At 38.4% G+C, this 27790-nt stretch overlaps 2 protein-coding genes across 2 annotated transcripts; both read right to left on the minus strand.

Annotated features, from left to right (window-relative positions):
- Positions 1 to 580: 580 nt before the first annotated feature.
- On the minus strand, positions 581 to 2532 carry pfdn4 (prefoldin subunit 4). The gene is made up of 4 exons (XM_064305648.1): positions 2286 to 2532; positions 1714 to 1821; positions 1409 to 1549; positions 581 to 1045 (listed from the first exon to the last, which is right to left on the minus strand). Exons 1-4 carry the CDS (start codon positions 2307 to 2309, stop codon positions 914 to 916), a joined length of 405 nt encoding a protein of 134 aa, XP_064161718.1. The 5' UTR covers positions 2310 to 2532; the 3' UTR covers positions 581 to 913.
- A 4294-nt stretch (positions 2533 to 6826) lies between these two features.
- On the minus strand, positions 6827 to 14358 carry LOC135238043 (1,25-dihydroxyvitamin D(3) 24-hydroxylase, mitochondrial). Its single transcript, XM_064305673.1, is given in 13 exon segments — positions 6827 to 7667; positions 8000 to 8111; positions 8704 to 8754; positions 8757 to 8903; positions 9127 to 9205; positions 9676 to 9842; positions 10581 to 10726; positions 11632 to 11743; positions 12480 to 12571; positions 12884 to 12977; positions 13129 to 13222; positions 13338 to 13528; positions 13889 to 14358. Coding segments are annotated over 12 exon segments (1524 nt in total). The 5' UTR covers positions 14129 to 14358; the 3' UTR covers positions 6827 to 7667; position 8000.
- Positions 14359 to 27790: the final 13432 nt, after the last annotated feature.

Consider the following 27790-nt stretch of genomic DNA (forward strand, 5'->3'; position numbering starts at 1 on the left):
TAAGCTTGAAAGTTTCATGTTTTGCTCTACAACATAAATTCCACTCTTTAATATCTCACCCATAAACTTTAAAGCTGTTATGTGCTTTAAAAAAGTAAGTTGCTAACAAGTTGTTACACAACATGGCCAAAAGTATGTAGACACCTGACATCCAACATCTTATCCAAAATGATGGGCATTAATATGGAGTTGGTCCACCCCTTTGCTGCTATAACCTCCACTCTTATGGGAAGGCTGTATACTAGTTGTTGGAGCATTGCTGCAGGGATTTGCTCCCATTCTGCCAGAAGAGCATTAGTAAGGTTGGGCACTGATTGGGCGATTAGGCCTGGCTTGATGACCTGAGCACAGCACTCAGGCCATTTCTACAAGCTCAAAGAACTGAGAAACTATAGAAAGTTCCTGAAAATTAAACACATCCCTACAGCCAGCCTATTAAACTCATGTTCCATGAGATTGGAGCTTCATCATCCAGTCCTCACAGCTCTGGACAGCTACGGTTAAAATCCAGGATGGGGGGACCACTGAACTTTGGAGGGCGGAGTTACAGCTTTAGAACGCACTGAGCCTGTGCAACATATGTCTTCAATTTATTCTTTATTTCAGCACTTTTTCATTTCCACTTTGACCACCGTACATGTGTGTACACAACACATATATTAACATATTTAATCATTAAGATTCTCTGGGACTTTGACTGTAAAACTTCAACCAAAAAAAAAACAAAAAAGCAATTCCCAAATGCAAGTGCGCGGTTGTATTACAAAATGGGGATGAAATGGCATATTTCCTGAAAGAAAAAAAGGACATTGTGGAGGGAAATGTAGAGCACTTCCAAACGGCTGATGTTGCGAGGACCGTAACGTCTCTTGCACACGGACAGCGTGTGAAATGATGTCCACGTGCTGTAGCCTCAGCTGTCATCTGCCTCCAGGTTTATGTTGTTCCCAAACTTGGCGTAGAGCTGAACCTTCAGATCAGATAAGACTTCCTGTATTGAGGAGACCTGGCCCTCAAGCCCCTTTATCTCATCTTTCAGTGACTCCTGTGGACGACATTAAGGCACATTAAGATTAGCGCAAAATTTTAATTATTTTTAAATAATTAAAAATCATTGGCATTTCATAAATATATTAATTTAAAAGATTAATGGAAAAAAAAAACCACAGGGCTGTTGTGAGGCAAGAGCTCCTCCGCATGGCAACTGAATATCTGCAGCCACCCGTGGATCAGAGCCAGCCCAACACACACTGTGTATGTGTAGCTGCAGCTGATAGAAGCAGATGTGCAAACGTATGGCCTCAAATCTGAATCTGACCAATATGAAACTCAGAAGCTGCTTTCTCTGAGAACGAGTTGGCAAAATTGCAAGTGATGCTGTAAACTTATTGTTATACATCTAGCACACCTTTGCAGCTTCTAACATGTCTTGCGTTTCTTCTTGGGTGTGACTAATGAAGACATCCCCGATTTGGTAAGGAATCCGTAAGGCATCATCATCCAGCATCATAATGTCATCACCGGCGTCCTCCAAATTCTGTAGAGATTTCTAAGCAAATAAACAGACAAGAGAAATTATCAGCTGCATGCAGGACAGGATTAAACCCACCAATCTATGAATCTGAAATACCTTTATACAAATCGTATTGTGGTTATATTAATTCGGTAAATTAATGTTCCTGACTTGTGCAACTAAACGTAATCGGTTCTTACTTTTTTGGCTTCTATTTCATCTTTCAGTTCAGTCATCCGGTTCGTGCTTCTTGCAAACTTGTTTATCTTCTGCTGGTCTTCAAACGTAACATTGACATCTTCAACCGCCTGTGTAAGGAGACGCAGATAGAAAATTATTTGATAGCTACATTGCCTAGCTACCTTAGACAGCTAACAGTGGCGTGGCTACTTGAGTAGGCTATGAATTACGTTTCACTCAACGATTGGCAAAATAGCTACATTTGTTTTTAGCTGAATAGCTAACCAGCTTGATAAATAATGAATTAATATAAAATACACTATTAGCTAACTGTAAACCCAAGGCACCTGACTAGTCATATAGTATAACCTGTTCAGCCGGCAAGCTAGACTCGTGCTGCTACGTTAGCATAATGCTAGCTAGCGGGAATAGTAATTTAGGAATTTCGAGATAAAAAATATCAATAATTGTAACAGCACGCCGATCAAAACTAACTATTCCACATCAAGCGTAACATCGTGACAGAAGTGGCAAAATACGTTAAATCTATGACAATTAAAATCCACCTAACATTTCAAATGAATACACTCACCACTGTCTTCACGGTGGTAGCCATTTTTGAAGAGCAAAACTATCTGGTCATTGTGCTCAGGGTTGTTATTTCCACATTTTAGTATTATTAGTATTTCATGTTTAATAAAACACATTCAAAATGTAGACATAGTAAAATTATTATTTTCCATTTCATCTGCTTTAACACTGCTAAAACAAACAAACGAACAAAAATGAATATTCAACTTTTGTTCACACTGACAAATGGTACATTCCACTTAAAGGCAAATGTACTTTCAACACATTCGCCGGCTTCCATGCAACACTGGAAATTGCCGGCAGATGACGCGGAACGTCCACACATTTCCCCACAAATTCGTTTTAAATTGCATTCTGGTAAACTACCCGGTTTACCCATTTTTAGATTTACGTGAGTATTTACATACACAATTCAAACGTTTATTTTCATTTTATATTTACTGATGTTATGCATTTTTGTGTTTAACCTTCCCCATCGCTTGAGGAATTTTCTGGAATTTCATCGATGAATAGCCTATATCTGACGAATCAGTGAACTACTATTTTATATAGTAAAATATATTTAAAATTTTACAATCAAAATCTCCGTGAATCATATTTAAGGCCACTTGTTTGTCACCCTTGTTTAATCACATTGTACTTCAGTTCTCCACCAGCTAAGGTCGCAATAGCCTCGTTGTCAAGGCCCTTCTCAAACAATTATTCGATCTGCACAACCTCAATAATCCAAGTTGATAAAATAATTGCCACTAATTAAGCACTGATGATAATTAACTAATCGTGGTCTTCAATCAAGACTTTAAGTAGAATCGGGTGTTTTAGTGCTGGGTTAAAACAAAAACCTGCGGCCACACCGGCCATTTTCAGATAAGATGGGACACCCCTGCTGTATATGGATGCATTTTTCCGGTCTGTTAGTTTTTGTTTTTTCCTTAAGATAAGCAACTTATTCAGACCCAGGAAGCTAGGAGACCCGAGTTTACTGTGTAATCAAATGCTTTAATTTATCAGTTGCTGTGCTACTCAAGTTCTGAGTAATGGAAGCCAGCAGACCCTACGCTCTCCATGACCAGGAGTGAGGACCACTGGCTCAAAGACACGCTTTTCATTGCATCTGAACTTCTGTCCATATTCACTTTCCTGACTCTCCCAATTTTATATCAACTAATTGTTTTTATAAATGACTCAATTAGAAACTCAGTTGCACAATTAGACACTTGACAGTGCTGCTGGAATGCCTATGGGGACCACTGGCAGATAACCAATGAAAATACAAGTTTAAATCCCTGTGGATCACATGGTGGAGACAAACAGGTGGCCCTAATCATATTACACTGTTCTCATTTTGGTCACATTTGTGGAAATGCATTGCTTTTCTAACCTGAGCCAGTGACTTTTTAGCTGTTCATTTCTTTCCGTGTCACTGTACAATTTCCCTTAGCCTTTTGTGACCACTCAGAAAGATTTAAACTGGATTAAATCAACATTTGTCCTTGACTTTGGTTACAGCTAAATGTCAGTGTTTGTTTTTTCTCCACACACACAGTTCAGCAATCACCAAATTTAACTTACCAAACTGTTTGTGAAGAAAAAAAAAACTAACATTTGCATTTGTAAGTCAGTAAGTTTAAAAATGTTTCTGTTGTGACATAGTGGACATATTCCTTTTTAGGGCATTCTGAATCCCACTTGTCACATTTTGTTTTGAGCAAAAGGGACAGCATTATTTCAGGTGAATGACATGGGCAGTGGTCCAAAGTAAAGAATGTTGAGAAACTGGGGGTTTCTTCAGAGGGGAAGGTTACAGTGGCCTGCCCTTACATAAGCACTTCCACAAAGACTGTTTACCCTCATGCATTACCAGCATTTAGAATTAAATGGCAGATGTTTTTTTTTTTTTTTTTGTTGTTGCATGAAATAACAGTTAGAATGGAGAAACATAAGAAGCTATATGAACAACTGGTGGGTACATACACAAGTACCAAGGCAACTATTTTATTCATTGTAAAAACAAAAACACAAAAACAGTGTTAGAACAGATGATACAAATCAACAATGTAAAAGTTTAAAGTAAGAAATAAATGTGCAGGTGAGGTTAGAAACCCAAAAGGGCTTAACTGAGAGGGCTACTATATAGTTATACTGTATATACTATATGAAGTTACCATTAGACTGAAATTATCCAATTGTAGAATGTTGATTCTCTTGTTTGTGTATTGAAATGTGCCTTCTGCACATATAAATACAAGTTGATTAATAGACCTTATAAAAACATGAGACCTAAGCATTCATGCCTTACTGTAAGTCAACCATTCCAGAAATGGTGAACTAATTGCTCCAAATGTGCACAAAGACAATAGAATAAATTCATATAAAACTCACCCTTCACCTCAAGGGTGTTTTTTAAAATGAATTTCAACTAACCCCTGGTGTAAATGATTAATTAAATACAACTGCACAATCTAAGGCTGGTTCTTGTCATACCACTTTTTTCCACCACAAATGTATTTGGCAATGCCTTTTTTGTGCAGTAAATAGAAAAGCAATCTTTCAGAGCTCCAAGTTAAATTCTCTGCAACGTTCAAATGTAAATGTAACAAAGCTCCAGCACTGAAAATTGAGGAGCCTAGGCTAGGGTGAGGCTATTAGTTAAGCTTAGCATGTTTTCAGAGAACAGTAACCTCCCAACTCATATGTTTCACCATGTTGGATTCAATGAAAGCAACTTTTATTTTTAATTGGCATGGCTGTATCTGCATTCTTGTTGACAAGGTCTTCAACTTGGGAAAAGACAAATATGCACTTTTGTAGCTATCAGTCTCACATTTAGGAGCTCATCATAATGGAATTGTTTAAAGTACATTTGATCAAAATCTTGTTTTCTCATTTCACCCCCTTGCAGGGAATTGGGAATTGGTCATTATGAACTCTTAAAAGGTGTTGCCTTATGTATATATTTAAAATATATGACATTGTAGATAGCCTATCAGCTATATTCATGTAGATCCCAGATAGCATATTCAATTTCTCTGCTATTCTGAAGGCTGTTGTTGCGGTATTTCCTTCTTTGCATTTCATTGATGAATGCAATACATTTATACATTTTTTTAAAAAGAAAATGATGAAATTATCTGTGAATGAATGAACGATTTCATATAACTTTGTGAAATCCTATCTCTTTTGCATGACAGGTGGTACGTTGCAGCCATCGGCAGTTGATGTCTGCTAGACAAACAGTGCCCCTAGGTTCTGTACTTGGAATCTTGTGTTTGTGGTGTTGGCTACATTAATCCTTGCACACATCAACCGTATGTTCTTATGTTTCACTGGTTTGTGGATGATGAAACAGGTTTACATGAGAAGAACTAACTTGCAAACATTAAAAGCAGCTGAATTAATGAATCAATCAAAATCAAAATACAAAAATAGCTGGTCAAATGCAAATAATGTTTCTTGCATGTTCCCCCCCCCCCTCCCCCCCCTTTCCCCCGACACCCGCCCCCCTCACCTCTGTGATACATCTGATAGAAATCAGATTAAAGATTTCAAATCTACATGGTAACATATAAAACTTCTTCATCCAACTGTTATGCAATATCTTTTTTTATCGTGTTGCTTCCATTGGTCCGTTGTTTGCCTCCCCAAAAAATTTGATCAACAAAGGGTGGTCTCACATTTATAGTGTATTTCCTCCTATTTATGCCATTTAGCTACTTGGCTATAACATATGGTTAACATATGCTTTAGATGAGTTGCAAATTACTGGTATCAATAAGGCAAAGTAGAATATCACATTATTATGCAGTTCTCCAAAGATTTTTCTTCAGAACTCATTGGATATAAAGCACAATCTTTTAACTCTTGTAGGTGATTATACAACAACTAGAAGTAGATTGTGCAGGCAGCTTTATGTAGCTAATAAACTTACAATGCAACTCTGATGAAACATTTTAGACTGAAATGTTGAAGAAATGAAAAATTCCTGCACATGAAGTATTAATCCAAATAAAGATGCTTTATGGAAATGACTTTTTTCAAATTTGTAAACAGAGAAATAATAAAATTTTGTTTTTCATTGTAAAGTATGCCATTTCTAAACACAGTAGTTGGAGCTCTGACATGCTTTGTCCATTCTGATTGGATATTTACTTCTGATTCCCTTCTGATTGGCAGCCCACTAAACAGTCACACTGTCGATTGGTTTTTCAATAAACATGGTCTCCAAATGACTAATACCAAATCCTTCATTTGTGGCCTGTGAAGTAACTTTGTAGCTTTCAGGATAAAAAATATTTTAAAATCTAAACTGAATAAAACATAAAATCATTGCATTTCCACTTTTTTTTATTTATGTATACAGTAACTATTTAGATCATTTCGTCATACTTGTTCCTGGTTATGGTTATACACTTTGTTGTACGTCGCTCTGGATAAGAGCGTCTGCCAAATGCCTGTAATGTAATGATGATTTTGATTGCACAGGGTCTTAAATGAAATGCCATTTCATCCCATTTATAATTAAAAAAAACACCAAAGACATAATATTTTAAACTTTGGTCAATATTGTGAGGTTTTAATTAAATAAAGAAACAAACACAGTCAATTGCATAAACTGTATATATGTACATGATAAGACAATAATTTATGTACACAATTCACAAGATGCATACTGTACAGGAAAGTTTTACACACAAAGTAATAATTGCTTTGAAAGTTTGCATATTAAGAGGTACACTTTTATACAGTAGCAAAATAAATTCATATCTGTTGTTAGCCTGATCGAGGCTATATTCAATGGAACCAAAAAGAAATATGTCCTTAGCCCTGAATGGTATATTTAAGTGAGTTTGCACAGCTTTTATGAAAGCAGTTTTAGTTGATTACATAGAAAATGCTAAATTGTTGTAGCATTAAGATCTTATTTTAATCCAGATATGCCATCAGTTGGTCACATGACACAAGATTAAATTAGGATGATTGCCATTGTCCTCCCTTGTCAGTTCAGCGGGAGTGTTCTCCTAAAGTAATGAGAATGTGGCATCAATTTCATTTTAAGCTGCCCATTTGTTTCCATATTGACAATATTATTGTTTTTTTGCCTCCTGCAAAACATATTTAATTAATTTCAGTGACCAATTATTCATGTAAATGACGTGTAAATGCTAAAAAGTAGCATTGCGGTTAGAGGCCTGAAGTTGAGTACATGAGCTGGGAGGTATTCTGTTGATCTTTGCTCTGACACAGTTGCCTTGCTCTGGTCTCCAGTATTGCTCGAGAGCAGACGATGAACAGGCGGAGGCTCCTGGAGGTGAGCATCCGGTACCGACAGCCCCTCTGTCTTCATGCACAGCTGCCCAGGACACGGAGAAAGCAAAGGTGTGCCCTGTTTGTGGAAAAGGAACAAATTCAACTGTTTGCACAGAGCAGAGAAAGGACACTTTTCACTTTGCTGAGGGGCTGAATGTGCTCTTTTTTAAAGCTTAATTGCACATGCACACATGCAGACATGCACACACACACTTTGGCCAAAGCAATAGCTTCAGAACAAACATTTCTGCGAGAAGTCCAGAGAGTGAGTGTGGGTGAATCACCTGTCAGACTGATAGTTATTGATTTCCTATCATTTAATTGCTGATAATCTGTTGTGTGGAAGCTGTGTGGAAATTCAACGCTGAAGAAATCTTGTTCAGTCAAAGACATGGCTGCCGTGCTTACCTCATCGCCTGATAAAGGCCACAGGCAGCTCACGGCTGGGGACCAGCAGCCCTGAATGAATCACTTCCACTGGTTCATGATCCGTCGCCACAATTTCATACTCCCTGATCACCTGTCATCCAGAGAAAGCAAATGGAGTTAACGACAAGGGTAGCATTTGGAGATTTTTAAAGAATTATATATGAAAATGCTATCCTTATTACCCTAAGTCAGCTGCAGTTTCACTCAATACCTTTATTGTTACAGTTTTTGTCAGTTTTTTGTTTGTCTTGTTTGGTACTGTATAATGTTTCTGTTAGCTACATCTGCTTTTAAGGCTAGAAGGAAAATGAAAGCATCAAAGATAAAATTCTGACTGAAGGGAGTATAGGATGTGTTTCCTGTAGAGACTTGGAACGGATAATGTGGACTTGGATTCATTTGAGGCAGATATGTAAGCTTTAATTTATGTGAGGCACACATGCGAGTTGATTGACTCATTTGAGGCAGATACTGTATGTGAGCTTTGACTCATTTGACGCAGGTATGTGAGCATTGATTCATTTGAGGCAAGTATGTGAGCTTTGACTCATTTGAGGCAGGTATGTGAGCTTTGACTCATTTGATGCAGGTATGTGAGCTTTGACTCATTTGAGCAGGTTGTGATGACTCATGACCAGGTAGTGAAGCAGATATTTGAGGCGGATGCTGAGGCAGGGACTCACCCAGCACAGGGCAGCGCAGCTCACCCAGCCAGCCAGCTGCGTAGCCGAGGCACAATCCTCTTCCCGATCCCAAAGGGCACGTAAGCGAAGGGGTGGATGGAGCCCCTGTCCTGCAGCCACCGCTCAGGTTTGAACTGCTTCCCGTTTTCAAAGTACTCCTCGTTGTAGCCCAGAGCGTGGCTGTTTATCATCAAGACTGTCTGTGAGAAAATGTTACATTTTAACAAAACAAATAAAAGGGTAGTTACTTCTTTCATGATATAGCAATGACTAAAACAGAAATGAATGTCAGAAAACAACTTAAAAGAGACAACTGGCATGTTGACTTTGATGACTGTACAGCCTGCGGACATTTTTAGAAAGGAATATACATTATGAATCCCCACTGAGGAAATTAAAAAATTAATGGTGAAAGATACTCACTCCCTGTGGTAGGGAATAGTCCCCCAGCACAGTCTCCTTGTCTAAAGTTCGGCTTGTGAATGGGACAGAGGGTGATAAACTGGAAAACAAAAAATTTGGCAGTGAGCATCTAGCTTAACATATAAACCCAAATTACATTGATTGAATATACTGCTAAATTTGTGTACATGGACTGTACGCTCTGTAAATGGTCTTTGAAATGGATGTCGAACCCATGAATCATCATATGTGGGCACAGTCAATCGACATTTGCCCTTAACTTTGAGTCATGAGGGCGCACAAATAGTGTTTGTCCTGAATCGAGATCTAGAACCGAGGAGTAATGCATTCCGCCTCCATTTCTTAGAGCAGGCACGGAATGCACGAAAGATAAATATAACCAATATAGCCAACTAATGTATTTAGCGAGAATCTTTAAATAGATTTAAGGGTTCCCTAGTAATACATTTAAAGGGTTCCCATGGGCAGGATTTCCTAGTATTGTAGTAGGCTGTATATGATACTGTGTTGACAGAGGGGACGTTGACCTGAAAATAAGTAGGTGCTCACCGCATGGACTCCTTAAGACAGGCTTTGAGGTACGGCATTCTCTTGATGTGCTCGGCGCTGGGTGATTGATGGAGGGGGACCACGGCTTGGATTTCTTGCAGCAGCTTTGCTTGAGCGCAAGGGTTGCGGGAGAGGTTGAAAATAGCCCAAAGCATGCTGTTGGCCGTCTGCAACAGAGGTAAGGTAAAGCAATGCTTAGGGCACAGTCAAGCAGCAAACCGCACTGAAAAGATTAAATGGACTATCGTGCGATCTGTTCTTTTTGGAGTCTCTTTGTCCTTTAATGACAGGATTCAGAACTGAGGACACATATTCATGAATTTATACAGGTTTATCTGAGTGATTCGCCATTATTTTTTAATGTCACTGATTTAGAGTCCTGTGCTATCTTATTCTTCACAGTGGACTGTCTTAACAATTCAGATAACACTTATTTAGCATTACTTTTATTTTTACACCTTTATAACCCATATCCATTTGAGGTCCCCTCTTTAATGTGTTACTTTGGCTTGGATTCAGTCACTGCTTTTAATATGTCTTTTAATAGGTTTTTTCCTCATCAAAACAATTTGACAGAGGACAATTAATAAAATAAACTTGCCAAACTGGGTTTGTGAAGCATTTTCAAGGCCTGGATTCAATCAACAAAATCTTTAAACTTAAAAATTAATTCTAATTAAATTATTTTCTTCACAAACCCAGTGGTGACTGGTGAGTTAATGTTGGTAATTACAGAATTCACCATACTGTTTGTGAAGATAAGAATCGCTTGGAACAATTTTATTGCACCCAGGCCTTTACTATAAGATGCCAGCGGTGAGAAAATATGTGTGCACATTCCGTAAATCCTTTCTTAAGCCGTGTTGAAATGGAACACTGCCTGTGTGAATTCAACTGTTACCCACCGTCTCCACTCCCCCTATCTGCAGCTCCGTGGTGGCCGCATATAGCTCTTTCTTGGAAAGGTTGCTGTGGTGGAAGATGTCACACAGGAAGTCATCTTTGGGTTTGCTCACGTGGCGTTTCAGTCTCCTGTCAATGTACAGTTTCGCTGCGGGAAAAAAAGGCAGAAAGTATAAGGGTCTCTATTTACGGTATATTTCGTGGAAAATAGCAAAAACGAGATGAATGCATTTCTGTATTGTTTTTCTGATGGACAAATGCAGTGCTGCTGAACATTGATGCAATTTTTAAAAATTGTATAAAAGCAGATGTTGGCATGTGATGTGCAGTAGTACATTATTTTAGGTGCTGAATTTCTGGACAAACGTCTCCAATATGTATGTGTTGGCATATTATATGCATGCACATTTAAACAATTTTTAAAAAGTAATATCTATGTCAATTTAAAAAATCTGACCTATTCATGCCAGTCAGTAATGTACAGACACATGCTGCGGTGGGAAAAAGGAGGTTACTCCCCCCCACCCCCCACCCCCACGTGCCCTGACAATGTACAATACGCGCTGGCACACACTTGTCCTTCGGTGTGTCACATTAAACTACCTCTTACGCCAGCCAGCCTAGTCATCCCCTAGCAGCTGATATAACTTCTATTTTATTTTATAACCTTGGCAACTGTGTACCTGTCACTTCAGCTGCACAGTATGTGCCCCGTTGTTTATATGAGAGAAAGAGAGAGAGTGAGCGCGCGCGCACGCGTGTCTGACATGCGCTCCACGGGTTGACGCCAATATAATCAGCACAACAACCGATCTGTAACGCAACCCTGGGTCAACATTCCATTCCAGCCTCCTCCTCCCGCTGCTCCACTACAAATATTTGGCAGCGTTCTCCACCGTAGGTCATGCGGTTTACTACAACTCTCGGTGAGTGACATCGCGCTGCGCTTTAATGGGAGAGGCGCTCGGTTCACATCTTATCATCCCATGCGCTCAAAGCAGTTTGTGGGTCACACGTCATCAGGGGGAGGGAGGGGGTCTTTCGCGACTATACCTGTGCTAAATATACAATCCCAGGCGGCGGTGTGGTCCTTCCACGTCTTCGTGTTCAGGGTCTTATGAAGTTCCACTGGAGTGACCATCATCATGCCAAACGTGCTCATCATCTGATCAAAAAAGGGAAATCAGAGAAAGGTTAGCCAAGGCAAGGGAATCCCATCAGCATTTTAAGTCACCCCGAAGAGATCAAATATATTTCACACATTTCTCAGTGTAAGCAGCAACAGGCTTTTATTTCAGTAAGAATTTTTATTTATTATTTATTTATTTATTTATTTATGTTTCAGTGATCTGAAACATTATCACATGAAGAAACTGAATGCATTAAAATAATAAATATATAAATTATATATATATATATATATATATATAATTGATATTATTTTTAATTACATTGCTGGGATAGGTGCAAATTAAGGGCATTTAATTTAGACAGCCAATACGTTGTGCATGGCTCTATGCACAATAATAAACAATGAGCCATTGATCTCAGCCAAATAAGTAGGAAAATTATATATATATATTCACTTTTGACATCCCTGCATAGCAGTGGGCTGTCTGGTCTTTACAATAAGACCCTGGCCGCAGCTGGGCAGAACCGCAGCACTGAACGCAGGGAAGCTCACCGTGCTAGTGAACTTGTCGAACTCTGTTCTGCTAGGTTTTGTAAGTGCGCTTGCAATCTGGCTGTGTCAGAAATAGATCATCTATGTTATCGAGTTATGAGTTCATTTTCTTGCTGACTAGGTACTCCATTCACAAAGGTGAGGAAGTTCACTGTTAAAATAGAAGTGTCAATGAAGAGCCCCTATCCATTGAATCATCATTTTTTCCCCCACTTACTGTTTTTATGGCTGTTATAAAGTTTATGGCTTCTTCGTCCACATCCTGGTGCAGAAGTCCAAATCTCTTATCATACAGTACCAGTGAAATGGCTGTAAAATAATTGAAGAATTTAATTAGCAGTTAGCACAGAGATTAGATTTAGCCTATATAAAGTAAACCAATTATAATTAAATATATCGATTAGTTAATTGGGCGATTTAGTGACCTGTATATTTAACGATTTTTGTGTCAACATAGTTTTGCTTTCTTAACTGGCACAAAAAGCACAATTGTACGCACAGCGCACTTACTACATTTTCAAATACGTGCTATAACTTTACAGAACGCGCGCGCACGGATTGCAAATCTGTGTATGGTTTCTTTATTTCTAGTCTTGATGCAATTCAGAAGAAGAAACTTACTTTCAAAAGACCATTTATTCAACTCAAAATACAAGTCCTTAATCTGTCCGTTGTGGCTCACGCGTCCAATTCTTTTGACAAAATCAGCCAAAACCTATGGGAGAAAAATGCAAAGATTACAATACCTCTGTAATTCTAAGTAGCCTATTCAGGATTCTGTAGCGCTGGACCATTTAGAAATGTATTGTCATCATAATCATCACAATCTTCTTGGAATTTTGTAGTTGTTTAATTTTTATACACACCTGATTTATTTTCGCATCAAGTTTAGCAACCTCTGTAGGTTTCATTAATTTCTGCTGAAATGCGCTCCTCATTCTCTGCCAGTCTTTCCCCTCCCTGTATATTTACATAGGAGAACAGAACAACTCTTAAAGAAACGAATACAAAAAACTGACAGGTAAATATATATATCTATATACTAATTTCACGTGATATATAAAGCCACACTCACATAATTAGAAGTCCGTACGCCTCGTTCCTTAAATCCCTGTACGCTTTCCAGGGTTTGATTTCAAGCCGCTGCGGGTATACGCTCTCTTTTCTGTACAGCGCTTCCAGCAGGCAAGGTGCGCCGATGTGAACTGATTCGAATGATCCCAGTTTTATTTTAAATATTTTCCCATACTTTTTATGGTACTCAATCTAGAAAGAATTGGAAAAATAAAAAGGCATTGGATGTTGTAAGAAAATTATACACGTACGGAATGGTTATTGTATAAATAAAATTGCAGAAATAAAATTGAGCTAATATGGTTACGGACGTGCTGACAGTAACTCAGAAATTAAGACTATGCATCATCTTGAATTTTACAGCAAATATTAAAGCACAACCCGTAAATTACAGCTACATGATTATTCCTCTGAATATTCGCATGTGATCTGTTGTTGCAGCAATATGTGTGAGTGATTTAATGTATGATTAATGGAATACGTCGAATACGAAATATTTAATAAGTTATTTATAATTATCATATTTACAATTCGTATATTATTTTTGCCTACCAATACATCGTGTTGCCGAGTCAAGCCCCCTTTTCGAACCAGTTCAATTAGGCTGCCGACCAGCGGCCAGCTCGTGGGTCCGGGAATGGAGTTAAGACTGTGTCCACAAGGTGCAACCTGTACAGCATCCTTGGAGTCTAGCGCGCACACTGAAGACGTTGTCTGGCAGTGTTGCAGCCATACCGATTTCTTTTTCAAGAATTCAAGAATTTGGGCGGATTTTTGTATTTGTACCCGCATTTTACCTAAGCAAATATGAAAAACAGCCTAACTCTTGTCTTATTTGATCTTATTTGCGAAGATATAGATGCTATTATATTCGGTATCTTCTCGTTCCTTAAAATGCCAAATTTTCCCGGAATATATAGCCTTAGGCATGTTTGTTCCAAGAGGACACGGAACCAATCAGAACTAGGTATGGCATGGTGTGGCCGGCGAGCCCACCATTCACTTTTGGAACCACGCTGTGTGTATCGCATGACCCCAGATAGACCGAGGAAGTGCCCTTGCCCCTACTTTATAAATAAACACTTACACAGGGTGACGCGGTTCACTTGAAACATTCCGCCTCCGGCCAATTGGAAGTACCGGAACTTTCGCTGTGTAAACGCCATACTACTACAGCATGCCGTTTAAAGCAAATATTTGCCAGCTCGGTTGCCTCACGAAAATTGTGCGATACTATACACCTTGGCTTCTGGTGAGGTTTACCACACGCAATAATCGCGCCTCGGATAATTATCGTAGGCTACGATATAGCCAATGACCGATCTTATTTCCGATGAGATGGGACAGTGTGGTCACAGGTAAAACAACATACAAAGCAACAAACTGCTATCTGCACTACAAAAACTCTTCAATTACGAATCAGTTCCTACAGAATGATTAACAACTCATAAGGTTACATGCATATATGTGAGGATATACTATATAAGACTATCACAATGGTAAGTTTGGAGTATAAATTCGTTGTAGAATTAAGGGTTGTAGAATATAACGTTTGACCAAAAAACTGTAATAGGTCTACAGGGATCATAACAGAACATTTATTAAATTTATTTTATATTATTTAATTTTACTCTTATTATATGTTCATCTTGTTTATTAGTTGTAAAATAGTAGTAAATAGAAATTTGAACCGAGCAGTATTATTCTTCTGTAAAACACAGACCACCTCTTTTGCTGTGTCAGACTGAAGTAATAAAAATGTGTTGCCTGTAGGACCTGGGATAGAATTTGAGGTAGACTTAGTATCATTGCTTTATTGGGCAAAATATCTTGGCACGTACTGTAGTTCATGATTCCAAGTACCTTAACAAGAGCCCCAGAACCCATAGCTGCAAAAGAAGATCGACCAGCATGTTTCACTGTTGGTATGATGTCTCTTTCAATATAAGTATCTGTCTTCAGACACCAAACCCACTCCTGGTTAGCTTGGCTAAGAAGCTTACTGGATCTTTGATATATATATATATATATATATATATATGTGTGTGTGTGTGTGTGTGTGTGTGTGTATCTATATTCAAGACATTTAGCTAATATGTTCAAATAAATTTAAATAAAAAATCATTGTAACTGCCATGCATTCTAAAGAATTAAAAGCTCCACATTTGGAAGAGTATGTTTCAATGTTTCTTATATTTTGAGTTTTAATTCAAAACAATACTGCTCACATTGATCAAATGTTTCCAGTCAACCCAGAAATTAAAGTATGCACCAGCCACAAAATATTGTTGACTCCTTCTTTAAAATGAAGGCACAAAAGACTGGATTTTGTAATGATCCCATTTCACCAAATACTGAATGGAAAAAAACAACTATATGAAGAAAAAAGCAAAATTCTACTAAATTGTGAACTTACAAGCCAAACAGGATTTAGGAGCTGTGGTGCTGTAGCCCCACAACCAGTCGCACCTCCCCCCCAACCATGTTTTCGAGTTATAAGAGCACTATAACTCACCGGGTGTCATGTACCATCACAACCTTGACCCTCGAGCAATGTTTGCAGGGGGGTGGAGTGATGGGGAGGGAGGCGGGAGGAGCACGAGAGGACCTTGCCTGCCCCCTTTCACGCAAGTCGCCCAATTAGTGCTTTTTCAGATTCCATCTGACATCATGCGCTGTTTACCATGACTTAAATGGGTTCTCCGATGTACGCAGTCTTCCTGTTGACATAAAACCTCTCCTGTCAACCCCGTAGTTGGATGCAAGGTATTCTCTACCCTCCCCCCGCAACCCCCCCTCCCCCCCCATCCCTCGTCTTTACCCCCCTATTTTTAGCAGAATGTCAGTTGTTTCTATTACAGCCTGTACTTTTCAATGACGGGTGACGTCCAGCGGGTCGCGGCATGCTTTGCTCCCACGTTACTGAATTTATGGGATGGCATGATATGAGAGCAGAACACTGAGGCATTGCCCCATGATGATTTGGACGTGGTTCCCATTTGGGTTGAAGCTACGCTAAGGGTTGTACGTGGCAAATCTGAAGGAGAGTATTCATTATTCTTAAGTACCAATGTTTTATGTTCAAAATAATTAGGCCATACCATGCTGTACATAATATAACTGCTGATATGGGTAATACTGCTACTGCTACTGCCATTGCTGTTGCTGCTGCTGATACCATTGCTGCTACTACTACTACTACTACAGTTACTATTATTATTATTATTATTATTATTATTATTATTATTATTATTATTATTATTATTATTATTATTATTATTATCAGTTTATTACACATGTGAGCAGGTGGATTACAATGATGTGAATGTTCTTCAGATTTTGCCCAGTGGCCTGGGAAAAACCTACATATTTGGTTATATTATTTGAGTTTTTCAGTAAGCCAATGACCCCAAGCATACCTCAAAAAAGTACTAACAGGTAAGAAGGAGGAAGGTTTTGGAATGGCTGTCACAGTCCAAAGACTTGTATATAATTTAAAGTCTTTGTGTTTGAGGGAGATCTCATGCACAGTAATGCATGCAAGGGCACCTACAAATTTATTTCTGTGCTAGAAGTTCTGCAGGAAAAAATAAAAATAATCTGAAGGCAAGACCAGAAAGATGTAGCTGCTGTAGGAAATATTTGGAAGATCCACAAGAAGATGTCACTAAGTATTTACTGACAGGGCACCTAAGCTTTTGCATATGCCATGTTCACTTTAGTTTATTATTTTGAATCCATAATAAATATAAATATTAATAAATGTATTAAATATTGTTAATAGTATTCAGCCATGGAAAGATTTATGGCACAAATATAAAAACTTTTTTATATCCCAGCATGCAGGTCTTTCACTTCTCCTCAATGCACAACTTGGTACCATGTACCAGCTTCTGTTGGTGAGTCATTTAAAGCAGTGGTTCTCAAACTCAGTCCTGAAACACATGAAAAGCTTTCAAAACATGAAAAGCTTAATTAAAAAAAAAAATCTGCAATTGCAATTATGGTTTTGATGAAAACCAGCATATAATGGAGGCCTCAGGACTGAGTTTGAGTGATTCCTTCCCTTTACTCTGAGCTGGGGTGGCGGGGTGGACTCTACTCCTGGACAATTACCCTGGTTTTAGCTTTCAGACAGCTCTATGACCTACGCTGTATTTGAACACTATAAAATCTTTGGGATACACTCACAGTCTTTGGTTGTAGCAGGTGCTTATGCGAACGCAAGATCAAGATATGATTGAGCTAATTACATTATTAAGAGCAGAAGTTGGCACAAAATCCTGAAACGGATCGGCTCTTGTTGTGTGCCTCTGACACAATGAGTCATTGTAATGTATATTTTGACCAATGGTTGCCAATCTTCTGCATACAGCTGTCATTACTGACGACTAAAAACTTAAAAAGTTGTCAAAAAGTTTTATCTTGGGATTAGTATTCAAGTAACTACAAGTAATTCAAGTTACTACTATTGGGATATTATACATTTTGAGTAATAGTAATTTTGTTATTTGTATTTAATTATTTTGAAATAATTCTCAAAGAATTCAAAATTAGTTAAAAAAATGTTAGCATTAGGCTTAAATTAAAGAAGTAAATCAAAATTATTTTCACTAAATTTACGTACAGCATTGCTACATGCTTTATTTAACTTATGTTAATTAAACACAGCCCACACCCACAAGTCCAAATTTTAAAATTATTCAGTGTCTCCCAGAATGAACCACTATTTTTCTCAGTTTCCCATCTACACAAGAATAAGAATATACTTAAATCACATTCATAATGTCCGTCTACATAATTTGCATACTGTCTGTACGCATAATATCTGTTCACAGTACATTATAAACTGAAAAAGGCCTGAGTAAAAATTCAGGTTTTGGGGAAGGGCTGAGGTCCATGTGTGTTCGTTGTCCCTGTCCACCTCGCTGTCCTTAGATGTGCTGTACGTGACTTTCGTAAGAGCTGTTATACCCCGCTCCCTCCAGCCGAACCGCGTACATCCCTGACTCCAGGACACAGCCGGCGGATTGCGAAGGGAGAAGAGAGGCAGCTGGCCAAACAGAAAACGCGCGCGCGCGCTCGCCCGCGATCTACCGAAGTGACTGAGGATGCTACGGCAATGAGACGGGCCATTAAAAATCGGTTTTTAAAAAAAGGAATAATTGTGTAAAAAATAAAAAATAAAAAACAAAGTAAAGGTTGGATAAAAAAGGAACAGAAATAAGAGAAACATAAAACAATGGCTCTTATCTTGACGGTGTAAGGTAGCTTACTTGACAAACTTAAGGGGGTCGTTGGGTTCGGAAGCAGGCTACCCCACTGATCTCACACAGCTGTGCTGAGCAAAGGGATTCCTGCCTGCATGTTCCCATACAAAATGCAACGCAGCACTCCGCCTTGATCCAGGCATTGTTGGTCGGGTGGCAAATACCATGTTTTTCCTCATGTTCTACTGTGCTCGTGCTTTGTGTCAACCAGGCATGTTTGTATCGCATGTGGAATGATTGTTTTCTCTTCTGGAGAAACAGATTTGGACTATGAACTGGACGGACTGTTAGCAAAGGCAGTAATTTTTAAGACATCAGACAAAAGATATCAAATGGTAACATAAATAAGACCCAAAGGAAAAAAAATAAAATAATATATATTTATATATATGATAAATATTAATACTATATTTATATTAGTTGTTATGAGTACAATTTATGTTACCATTTTAAAGAGGGGAGGGGTGCTAATAAATACCATTACAGATCATTTTGTTAAGAATCATGTAAGAAATGAAATGAATGCACAAAAGCATTCTCGTGGGAATTGTTAGCACAGGATGCTGTTAGTTATAGAATGCATAGAACCCTACCTAAACTTTCAAAAGAAAATGGGTTGCCTTTATTACTGTTTTTCCAAAAATAATGAAGTCCAGTGACTCTGAACCCGGTGACTCCCAAATCCTTACTTGTGCACGGATTGATTTGGGTGGAGTCTGACTGTATGGATTACCAGTCATTGTATTGTTTCTGAATGACTGCAGGCATTGGAGTTCAGCACAACCACATTGAACCCGTTGACTCCTAAATTTTTTCCTTCGTAAACATCAGTTTGGGTGGAACATTTGCCAGGAGCCAAGCAAATCTTTCAAAGATTCATTGTAGAGGCGTCCAATTCATAAATAGGTTTAAGAATTGTGTGGATCACAAGTTATGCATAATAGCAATTTTTAGTCAACAACAGGTATAATCGATTTACAAGAGGTAGGATATCTAGAAAGGACCATCTATATTTTGAAGTAATAAATATGTGTTCTGAAGGATGTAAGATAAAATATTTGACAATAAATGCCAAGTGATGGCCAAAAGTAAACAATTTTTTTCATTTTAACAGTTTCTTTTAACTATATGGTAAAATGTTCAGTGGACCAACTGTATATTTTACTCAAATTTTCAGAAATCATTTACAATTAAAATTTCCAAGACAATTCTAGCTAAAGGAATTTTTAAACTTTGAATTTAATATAAATGGCTTCTAAACTTTTTGAATTGAATTAACACTGAACCTCATGTGCCTCATTGTCCATCCATCCATCGTCTATACCCGCTTTTCCTGGGTAGGGTTGCAGGGGGTGCTGGAGCCTATCCCAGCATGCATTAGGCGTGAGGCAGGAATACACCCTGGACAGGCCACCAATGTATCGCAGGGCTGTGCCTCATTGTGTCTTGACATATTGTACCATTTTCTTTTGGCCTTCAGGGTAAAGGTTATGACTTAATCTCACTTTCAGAAATTGATGGGGGTGGGGATGGGGGGTGGGTAGCAAGGGGTCAGTGGGTCCATTGCTTACTCACAAACCACATAAACCTGCTGAGCCAGGGAATTCAAAAATAAATGTTTGCCAAAATAAAAATATTCAGTTTTATCATGTAATAACACAAGTCAATAGATGTAATCGCTTTAGCAGATACATTTTCACAAGTTGAGATGAGGTTGCACATACAATCACATGTATATGAAAAGGAAATTCATTGGTTGCAGCTGCAGGAGGAAAGGATGGCCTCATTGAAGGAGCATTATATTCTCATTTGTGACAGGCAGATATGAGAAGACCCATGCTCCTCCACCATCGATTGGCCCTGACTGTGCATTTATTCTCTATGCGATTGGTCCAATGACAAATGCCCCTCTCGAGCAATCAGGAATGGGTCTCTCAGTCTACAGACAAATGTTTATTTAGAACTGGGGAGCAAAGGAACTAGACGTTCTATTCTCTTTGCCGCTCGCCTTCAGAGAATTCTGGTAAAAAGAATCAAATAAATAGCCATTTCCGAAAAAAAAAAAAAAACCTTTCAGACACTAGTTTGAGTTGAAATCTAGTCTGAGTTGTCCTCAGCCCAAGCACATGTCTCACCCGAGTCCCAGTCATCTACTCTGAGATTAGAATCCTTTCAAAATCCTTGGCCACAATTAAATGAAACACACCAATCACATGTAGGGAGTTAATTGGTGTTTTAATGACTTGTCTGTCAATACATGAGCACTCATCCAAGGAGGAGTGCAGCTGGATTGCTCTGTCCCAATTAAGGATGTTGAAAACGTGCTAACCTCTGCGTATTTTAACATAATGCAGTTTTGGCTTTGCTGCTGTTTGAACTCTTTGAACTCTTCATTTTTGCAAGTGGTTTAAGGCACCAGGTGTCCAGATTTTCAGCAACTGGAATCCCAGTGATTTCACTTGTCAGTCAGCAATTTAGCTAATTAATGGAGCAGCTTTCTAAGCAGGGGTGGAGACAGAGGGGGTGTGAGGCCTCCATCTCGCCCAACCAATCAGAAAATGAGAAAAAATAAAGTTTTAGCTTAAATTATTTCAGGACTGATGGGTTGTCCATCTAATTTGAATACTCTTTTCACTTATAAGCGGAAAGCAAAGTCAGATAAGGACATTGTTGTAGACATTTACACTAATGGAAAAGGTGTTGAGTTTAAGATTTCGGCTTATATTTATGTTTAAGTTACAACCTAGTAACAAGCCATTGGTCTGTCAATTCATTCATTTGTTTCGCTGTCTGTTCAATTCAACGCTGAAATCCAAATTGATGTGTGAGGCATGCATATTGCAAAAGGCCCACCCCGTCAATGCATTCCAGCACCATCCCTGTTTTCCCATCTTTTGCAATACAGCACATGGCGGAAAGTGAAAGCGCAAACTGATCTTGTTGATTCAAAATCTTGAAATTAGAGCATGGAAAATGTATTCTACATGACATGCACCGATCAGCGGCCTCTTAACACATGCCAGTAAGTCACATTTGTCGAGACGTTAAATGCTGGTAATTTAACCAATGAAATGGTTTCCTAACTGCATGATGGGAACTGAAAGCAAAGAACAAGTTACACAAGAAGATAAGCTGGTCCTGGGGGAGGTCAGAGACTGAAAACTTGGTGGGATCACAGATACTCGGGGCAAAGATGAAGATGATGATGATGGTGACGGCTCGAAGCGTATTTCACAAATTTCGGCCGGTCAGTGGGTTCAGGGCAGGCCACCTTGCTGGTCACTCAGAGCTCTCCAGAGCTAAAGGTTGGTGTCTGCGTGTTCCCTTTCCAAATGCAAGGTAGGCTGGCGGAGTCAGCAAGGTCCTCTGATCTATGAACCAGCAGTCTGTTAAATTTCAGACCCCGGCTGATTTATGCTTGGGTACAATTTACGATTTACTATTTTAGTCACTGAGCAGATATTTTTAGCCAAAGTGGCTTACAAAAGGTGCATTTAACTTGGCTAGAAAACCACCACTGAAATTAGAGATTAAATGAAGCTACCAACAAATTTGTACTGTTGTAGAGACTCCTGCCACAAGACCTTCAAAGTGAAAGGAGAGCTTGTTTTTTCATTAGTACTATTTTTTTTAAAATAATAAAACATCAATTGAGGTTTGGTTAAAAATGGTGGGTTTTCAGCATCTCGTGGAAAACAAGCCTGCGATTCTGCCTTTCTGTGAGGAAGGTCGTTCTACAACTGAGGCTGCAAGGAGTAGTTAACGGATATACATCGGCATATCTTAGAGCAGTGGCTCTCAAACTCGGTCATGGGGTACCATTGTGTAAGCAGATTTTCATTCTGGCAACAACTGCAATCGCAAAAATTTAACAAGCTGTACATTTTTAACATTACAGCACTATTTAATATGAGAGTGCTTTGTGCTGCAGATATATTCCACCTACACGACAGGTCAACTATTTTTATTGTTTTCTCTTTTTTGTAAGTTGCTTTAGATAAGTGTTTCTGCTGAATGAATACATGTAAATACATGAAGATCTAAAAGGGCTGTGTTTTCTCACACAAAAATCACTTCACATATTTACTAACCAAGTGAAATAATTGAGGTATTTAATATGGCGTCTTTGAAAAATAAAATCATATCTTACAGATGTATTTATAGTTGAGCAGAATGACAAAAAACTATAATAAATAAATAAAATAAGAAGAAGAAGCAGAAGAAGAAGAAGAAGAAGAATGCAGGTGTACCCGGTTGCTGGCACAGGTCCCAACCAAAGCAATGTGTACATTGTGAGGATTCAGGAGTCAGTGGGTTTATTGTCTTTCTGATGAACTCAAATATTCGTCATTTAAAGAAGAAAACACTGATGGTATTATAGGTCAGGGGTACCAAAACTAGATTCAAATTATTAAAAAAATTCACTTTTCTGTCTAAATATGTTTTCATGCTTAATAAATGAAATATTTCAGACCTTCATATTTCAGACCTGTTTGATTTATTTAGCTTTGGTAACATCGTAATTGTTGCAAGTATTATGCATACACTATATGACAAAAAATATCTGGACACCCCTTGGTCTGGGGCTGTTTTTCATGGTTTGGGCTAGGCCCCTTAGTTCCAGTGAAGTTACATCTTAATGGTACAGCATACAATCGCATTCTAGATGATTCTGTGCTTCCCTAACAGTTTGGGGAAGGCCCTTTCTTATTTCAGCATGACAATGCCCCTGGGCAAACAGCTAGGTCCTTATAGAAAAGGTTTTGTCAAGAACAGCGTGGAAGAACTTGACTGGCCTGCGCAGAGCTCTGACCTCAATCAGGTGTCGAACCCAATCCGACACCTTTGGGATCAATTGGAAAGCCAACTTCGAGCCAGGCCTAATCACCCAATCAGTGCCCAACCTCTCTAATGCTCTTCCTGCTAAATCCCTGCAGCAATGCTCTAACATCTAGTATAAAGCCTTCCCAGAAGAGTGGAGGTTGTTATAGCAGCAAAGAATGTATCAGCTCCATACAGTATCAATGCACATAATTTTGGTTGAGATGTTGGATGTCAGGTGTCCACATACTTTTGGCCATATAGTGAACCACCACTTGATAATAGCAAAGTTTTTATATGGATGTTAAGCTTAAATAAATATTTATAAATATTTTTTATCATTAATTACTTTACCATTGCTGTCTTACAGTATTTGCAGCATTTACCACTCCCAGATTATAATTCATAGATATAATTGGATATTTTGGTCTTGTTTCAAATACAGCAACTGGGTCCTCAATCTGAACCATTTTCAAGTTCTGGGATGAAGTAGCATGCTGGCTCCCCAGCTTTAAGGCAGTAATCCCATAGCTCAGCAGAGCTGTGTGTAGGCAGAGAGATAGCCTACAGTAAACCCACTGACCTCCTTCAATTTTTTCATGTTAAGCATGAGTCACTGTCTTTATTCTGAGAGCCTAAGACACAGCTAAGGAGGACCCTCTCCTACATGAGATTATCTTCTTGTTCTACTTAATCGTTGTTTTGAGTTTCCTCCTACACCTTCAGGAAATTTTAATTCACACCTTCATCATATGACTCTGATGAAGCCACAGTAGCGTCAAAACGTGTCAGGTTTACTTTGCACCGTTAAATGGCTTATTTTGCATTTGTGTGTTCAAGACTTTTTCTTTTTGCATTTATACCTGCGTGTTTGGATTTTGGATTGCAGTCTGCCTTATCTTTATTTTGAGCACCAAGTGTGTAGGAAGTTTCTTCATTTTAGGTAGTTGCTGAGATTAATGTAGTTTTGCTTAAAAAAAAAAGACCAAAACCACAGAACAAATAGACATCTTCATTGGCATCTTTCTTTCCTTATGAAGTTATTTTACCCTAATTTCCGAAGAAGAAAATCGTATTCAAACTTCCCATTTGAAATGTAGAACTGTTTTTGCACTCATATTTCTGTGGTTTCTGAGTTAGCATACTCTGAACCCATTGACTCCCATCAATTTTTGAAAGTTGGCTGAAGTCAGGACCTTAACCAATATTGACATAAATAGCAGACTCAATCAAAATAAATAGGTTAAACAAAAATATAACTAAATAAAAATAAAAATAAAATTGGTAGCAACTTGTGCCATAATGTATTGATATAATCATTACTTATATAGTTACAGATTGTTCATTTTCATCCTTTTTAATTCGTTTTCTGTTTTGTTTTGTTCCTTGGAACCACAGTATGTATTAAATCTTTAAAATGAAAAATTGTAAAAATCTAAAATCTTATGTAAAGCTCCTGCATATTTTTACAGTGATTGGAACTGGTAAGCAATGTTTTTTTAGAGAACTAGTGCAGAACTACAGGAACCACTTTTCAATATTAGCCATTCTGTTTTACTTTAAAGTAATTTCATTTATTTTTCAGGTAACCCTCTATATTTTTTTGATCCCTTCAAAGGGTTTAAGAGCAGGCTGTCAGACAAGTTACGTCTGACTCCCCCACACAAATGAAATTGCAGGCACAAAGAAACAAAGACACAAGATACAGGAATTGAGGTGTTTGCCAAATGATCCTCAAATGGAGACATCTGCCAATTTGGGGATCAAGTAGCATTCTGGCTCCCCAGCGTTATAAATGGCATTGCATCAGGGAAAGGGAAAGACAGGCGGGAAGCTTAGCTCAGCAGAGTCCTGTGTGATCAGTGAGACAGCCTGTACTGAACCCACTGACCCTCTTCAATTTGTGAACGTACGCTCGAGTCACTGTCCTCAGAAAATCAAGAAAAGCTGGCGCTAACAAAATGTTCAATTCTTTGTAAATATTTTCACCCCTGTATTCCGACTAGCGCGTGGACCAGTCTCGGTACATCCTGAGGACACCTTCAGGCTGAAACACATCAGTTTGAAAGGGATGCTGGTGCTCTGGGCAATAGCATATTGAAATACTTGCAACAAATAATTTTGTCAGAACTGGCAAAAATGTACCAATGGTACATTTTGTTTTCTAAATTGGTAGTTAGATAATATACTCATCTTCATACTCATCTTAGCAACATAGCTTGGACACAAAATAAAACAAGCTTGTATTATATTTCTCTGTAGCTAGATGTATAACATTTTGACTAGAGTTCGAACAATATATTGGCAGGCCGATATCTGGCAATTGGGCCAATATCTGGCATTTTGGGATTATCGGCATCAGCCAATGACTGCACCCACGTGACCGACTGCGTCCCCCTTGTGTCAATTCCACCATCTATCTTAGGCTACGTTTACACCACAGGTCTTGATGCCGAGTTCTGATTTTTTGCCAATATCCTATTTTTTTGACCACCTGTATACATCTACTTTTAAAAGTGACCCATATCCTTCCTGCTCCACTTGAAACAACCCGCATGCATATACAAGGGTCTGGTTACCCATACAAAAGTAAACACCCACACTGCCACGGCCTTATCGCCATCTGCAATGGACACAAAACGAGACAAATGATAATTCAAGCTATTGCTTTTGAAAGGATCTTAGGTCCGCAACGAACCTCCCCCCTTTTGGCCTATACCGACTCCTTTTCCCACATACTTAAAAGTTAGGTAACCTCGATATTCGCCATTGGACTGAGCCTTCGTCCTTCATTTAACTTCTTTTAACATTCACCGTTACCAGAGGAGAGTGGTTTTGCATGTAGTCTATATTACATGTAATTCAAATGAGAAAAAAAAGTGTGAGTGTATAGCATTTTGAATGACGTGTGAATCACAATGACCGGGAAATTCTGATCTGTGTGTTTAGATGACAGTCACATCGGCAGATATTCGATTCCTATCAAATCCTATTCCTATTGGATATCAAATATCCAATCCCTGTTTACACATTTATAATACATATCCGATCTGTGCCACACATGAACAAAATTGGTTCACTATTACCAGGCAGTTTAAGCGTAGCCTAAGAGGAGATGTTTAAAACGGGCTTTTCAAAAAAAAATTCTAAATGGCAGAAAATCCAAAATGGTGGACATTATGACTCCTAAGCTTTTCAGTTGTGTATGAAAAGAAACATATTGTGAGGTAGGATTCTCGTCTCTAGCTCAAAAGCAACTAGAATTATGATTGTTTGAATATTGAAAATCTAAATGTGTTATAGCACCACCAAGTGGACAATCAGTGCCATAATCACTCAGTGGCCTTAGAGACATACCCTCTATGAATGTGCTAAGTGTCTTTGGTTTCACTCGTGTGATTACGTCAAAATTGGGGACAGAGAAAAATTAGTAGGCCAAATGGTTCAAAAGTTACAGGCTAATGTTAAATTTACCTGTTAAAAAAAATCAAATGTTAAATTTGGCCTGTTGGTAATGCTAGAGGGGTGGATTAACTGACCCCAAACTTGGTGTCTAGATATCTTAGTCTGTCCTCAATCAATGTGCCAAATCTCACAAAAAAGACTCCCTTGACAAAAAATATAATAGTGAAATTCTAACAATTACAAGTGCCTAAGCAGGGGCAATTATTATTGTCTCCCCCGATATTTAAGAATTTCAGCAATTACAACAGGTCCCATGCTTTGCAATAGAACCCTAATTAAAAACATTAAAATAGCTAACTAAATATGTGTAGTAACAGTGTTAGAATGCACCGGCAGCTGGAGGCTTTTTTTTTTTTAAACAGCAGAGACTTAATTGAGGAATACTAGTGGTTTATTTACAGCAGGTGCCAACCCCATGAAGAATATATACAGTGCAGTTTTCCAAACACACAAAAAACAATTAATAATAATAATAATAATAATAATAATAATAATAATAATAATAATACAACCAAAACAAAGTAGTAGGCTCTGTCTACATCAGACCCTATATACAATGTTTTACCTATGGCGATTGAACACATCGTTCTCCCCTGAGGAGCGCTACCCAGCCCTTAAGTAGCTGTAGCCCCTCCCACCAGCCAAACTAACAACCCATTTAATCAATGAAAACATAAATGACATAAAAGTACAAACAACAACAATTTTAACAGAAGACACAATTATACTATATTATACATGAGACAAGACAATAAACAAATAACAGTATTTCACTTGACCAACTTGACAACATTGGAATGCAGATCCCCCCTATTGCCTTCTAAGAAGTGGTTGCGCCTCCTGGCAACCCCTCCTCAAATCCCCGCTTGGTACTGGCCGCACTCAGTTTGCCAGTTTC

This window comes from Anguilla rostrata, chromosome 13 (genome assembly GCF_018555375.3).
Source record: "Anguilla rostrata isolate EN2019 chromosome 13, ASM1855537v3, whole genome shotgun sequence".
Classification (NCBI taxonomy): domain Eukaryota; kingdom Metazoa; phylum Chordata; class Actinopteri; order Anguilliformes; family Anguillidae; genus Anguilla; species Anguilla rostrata.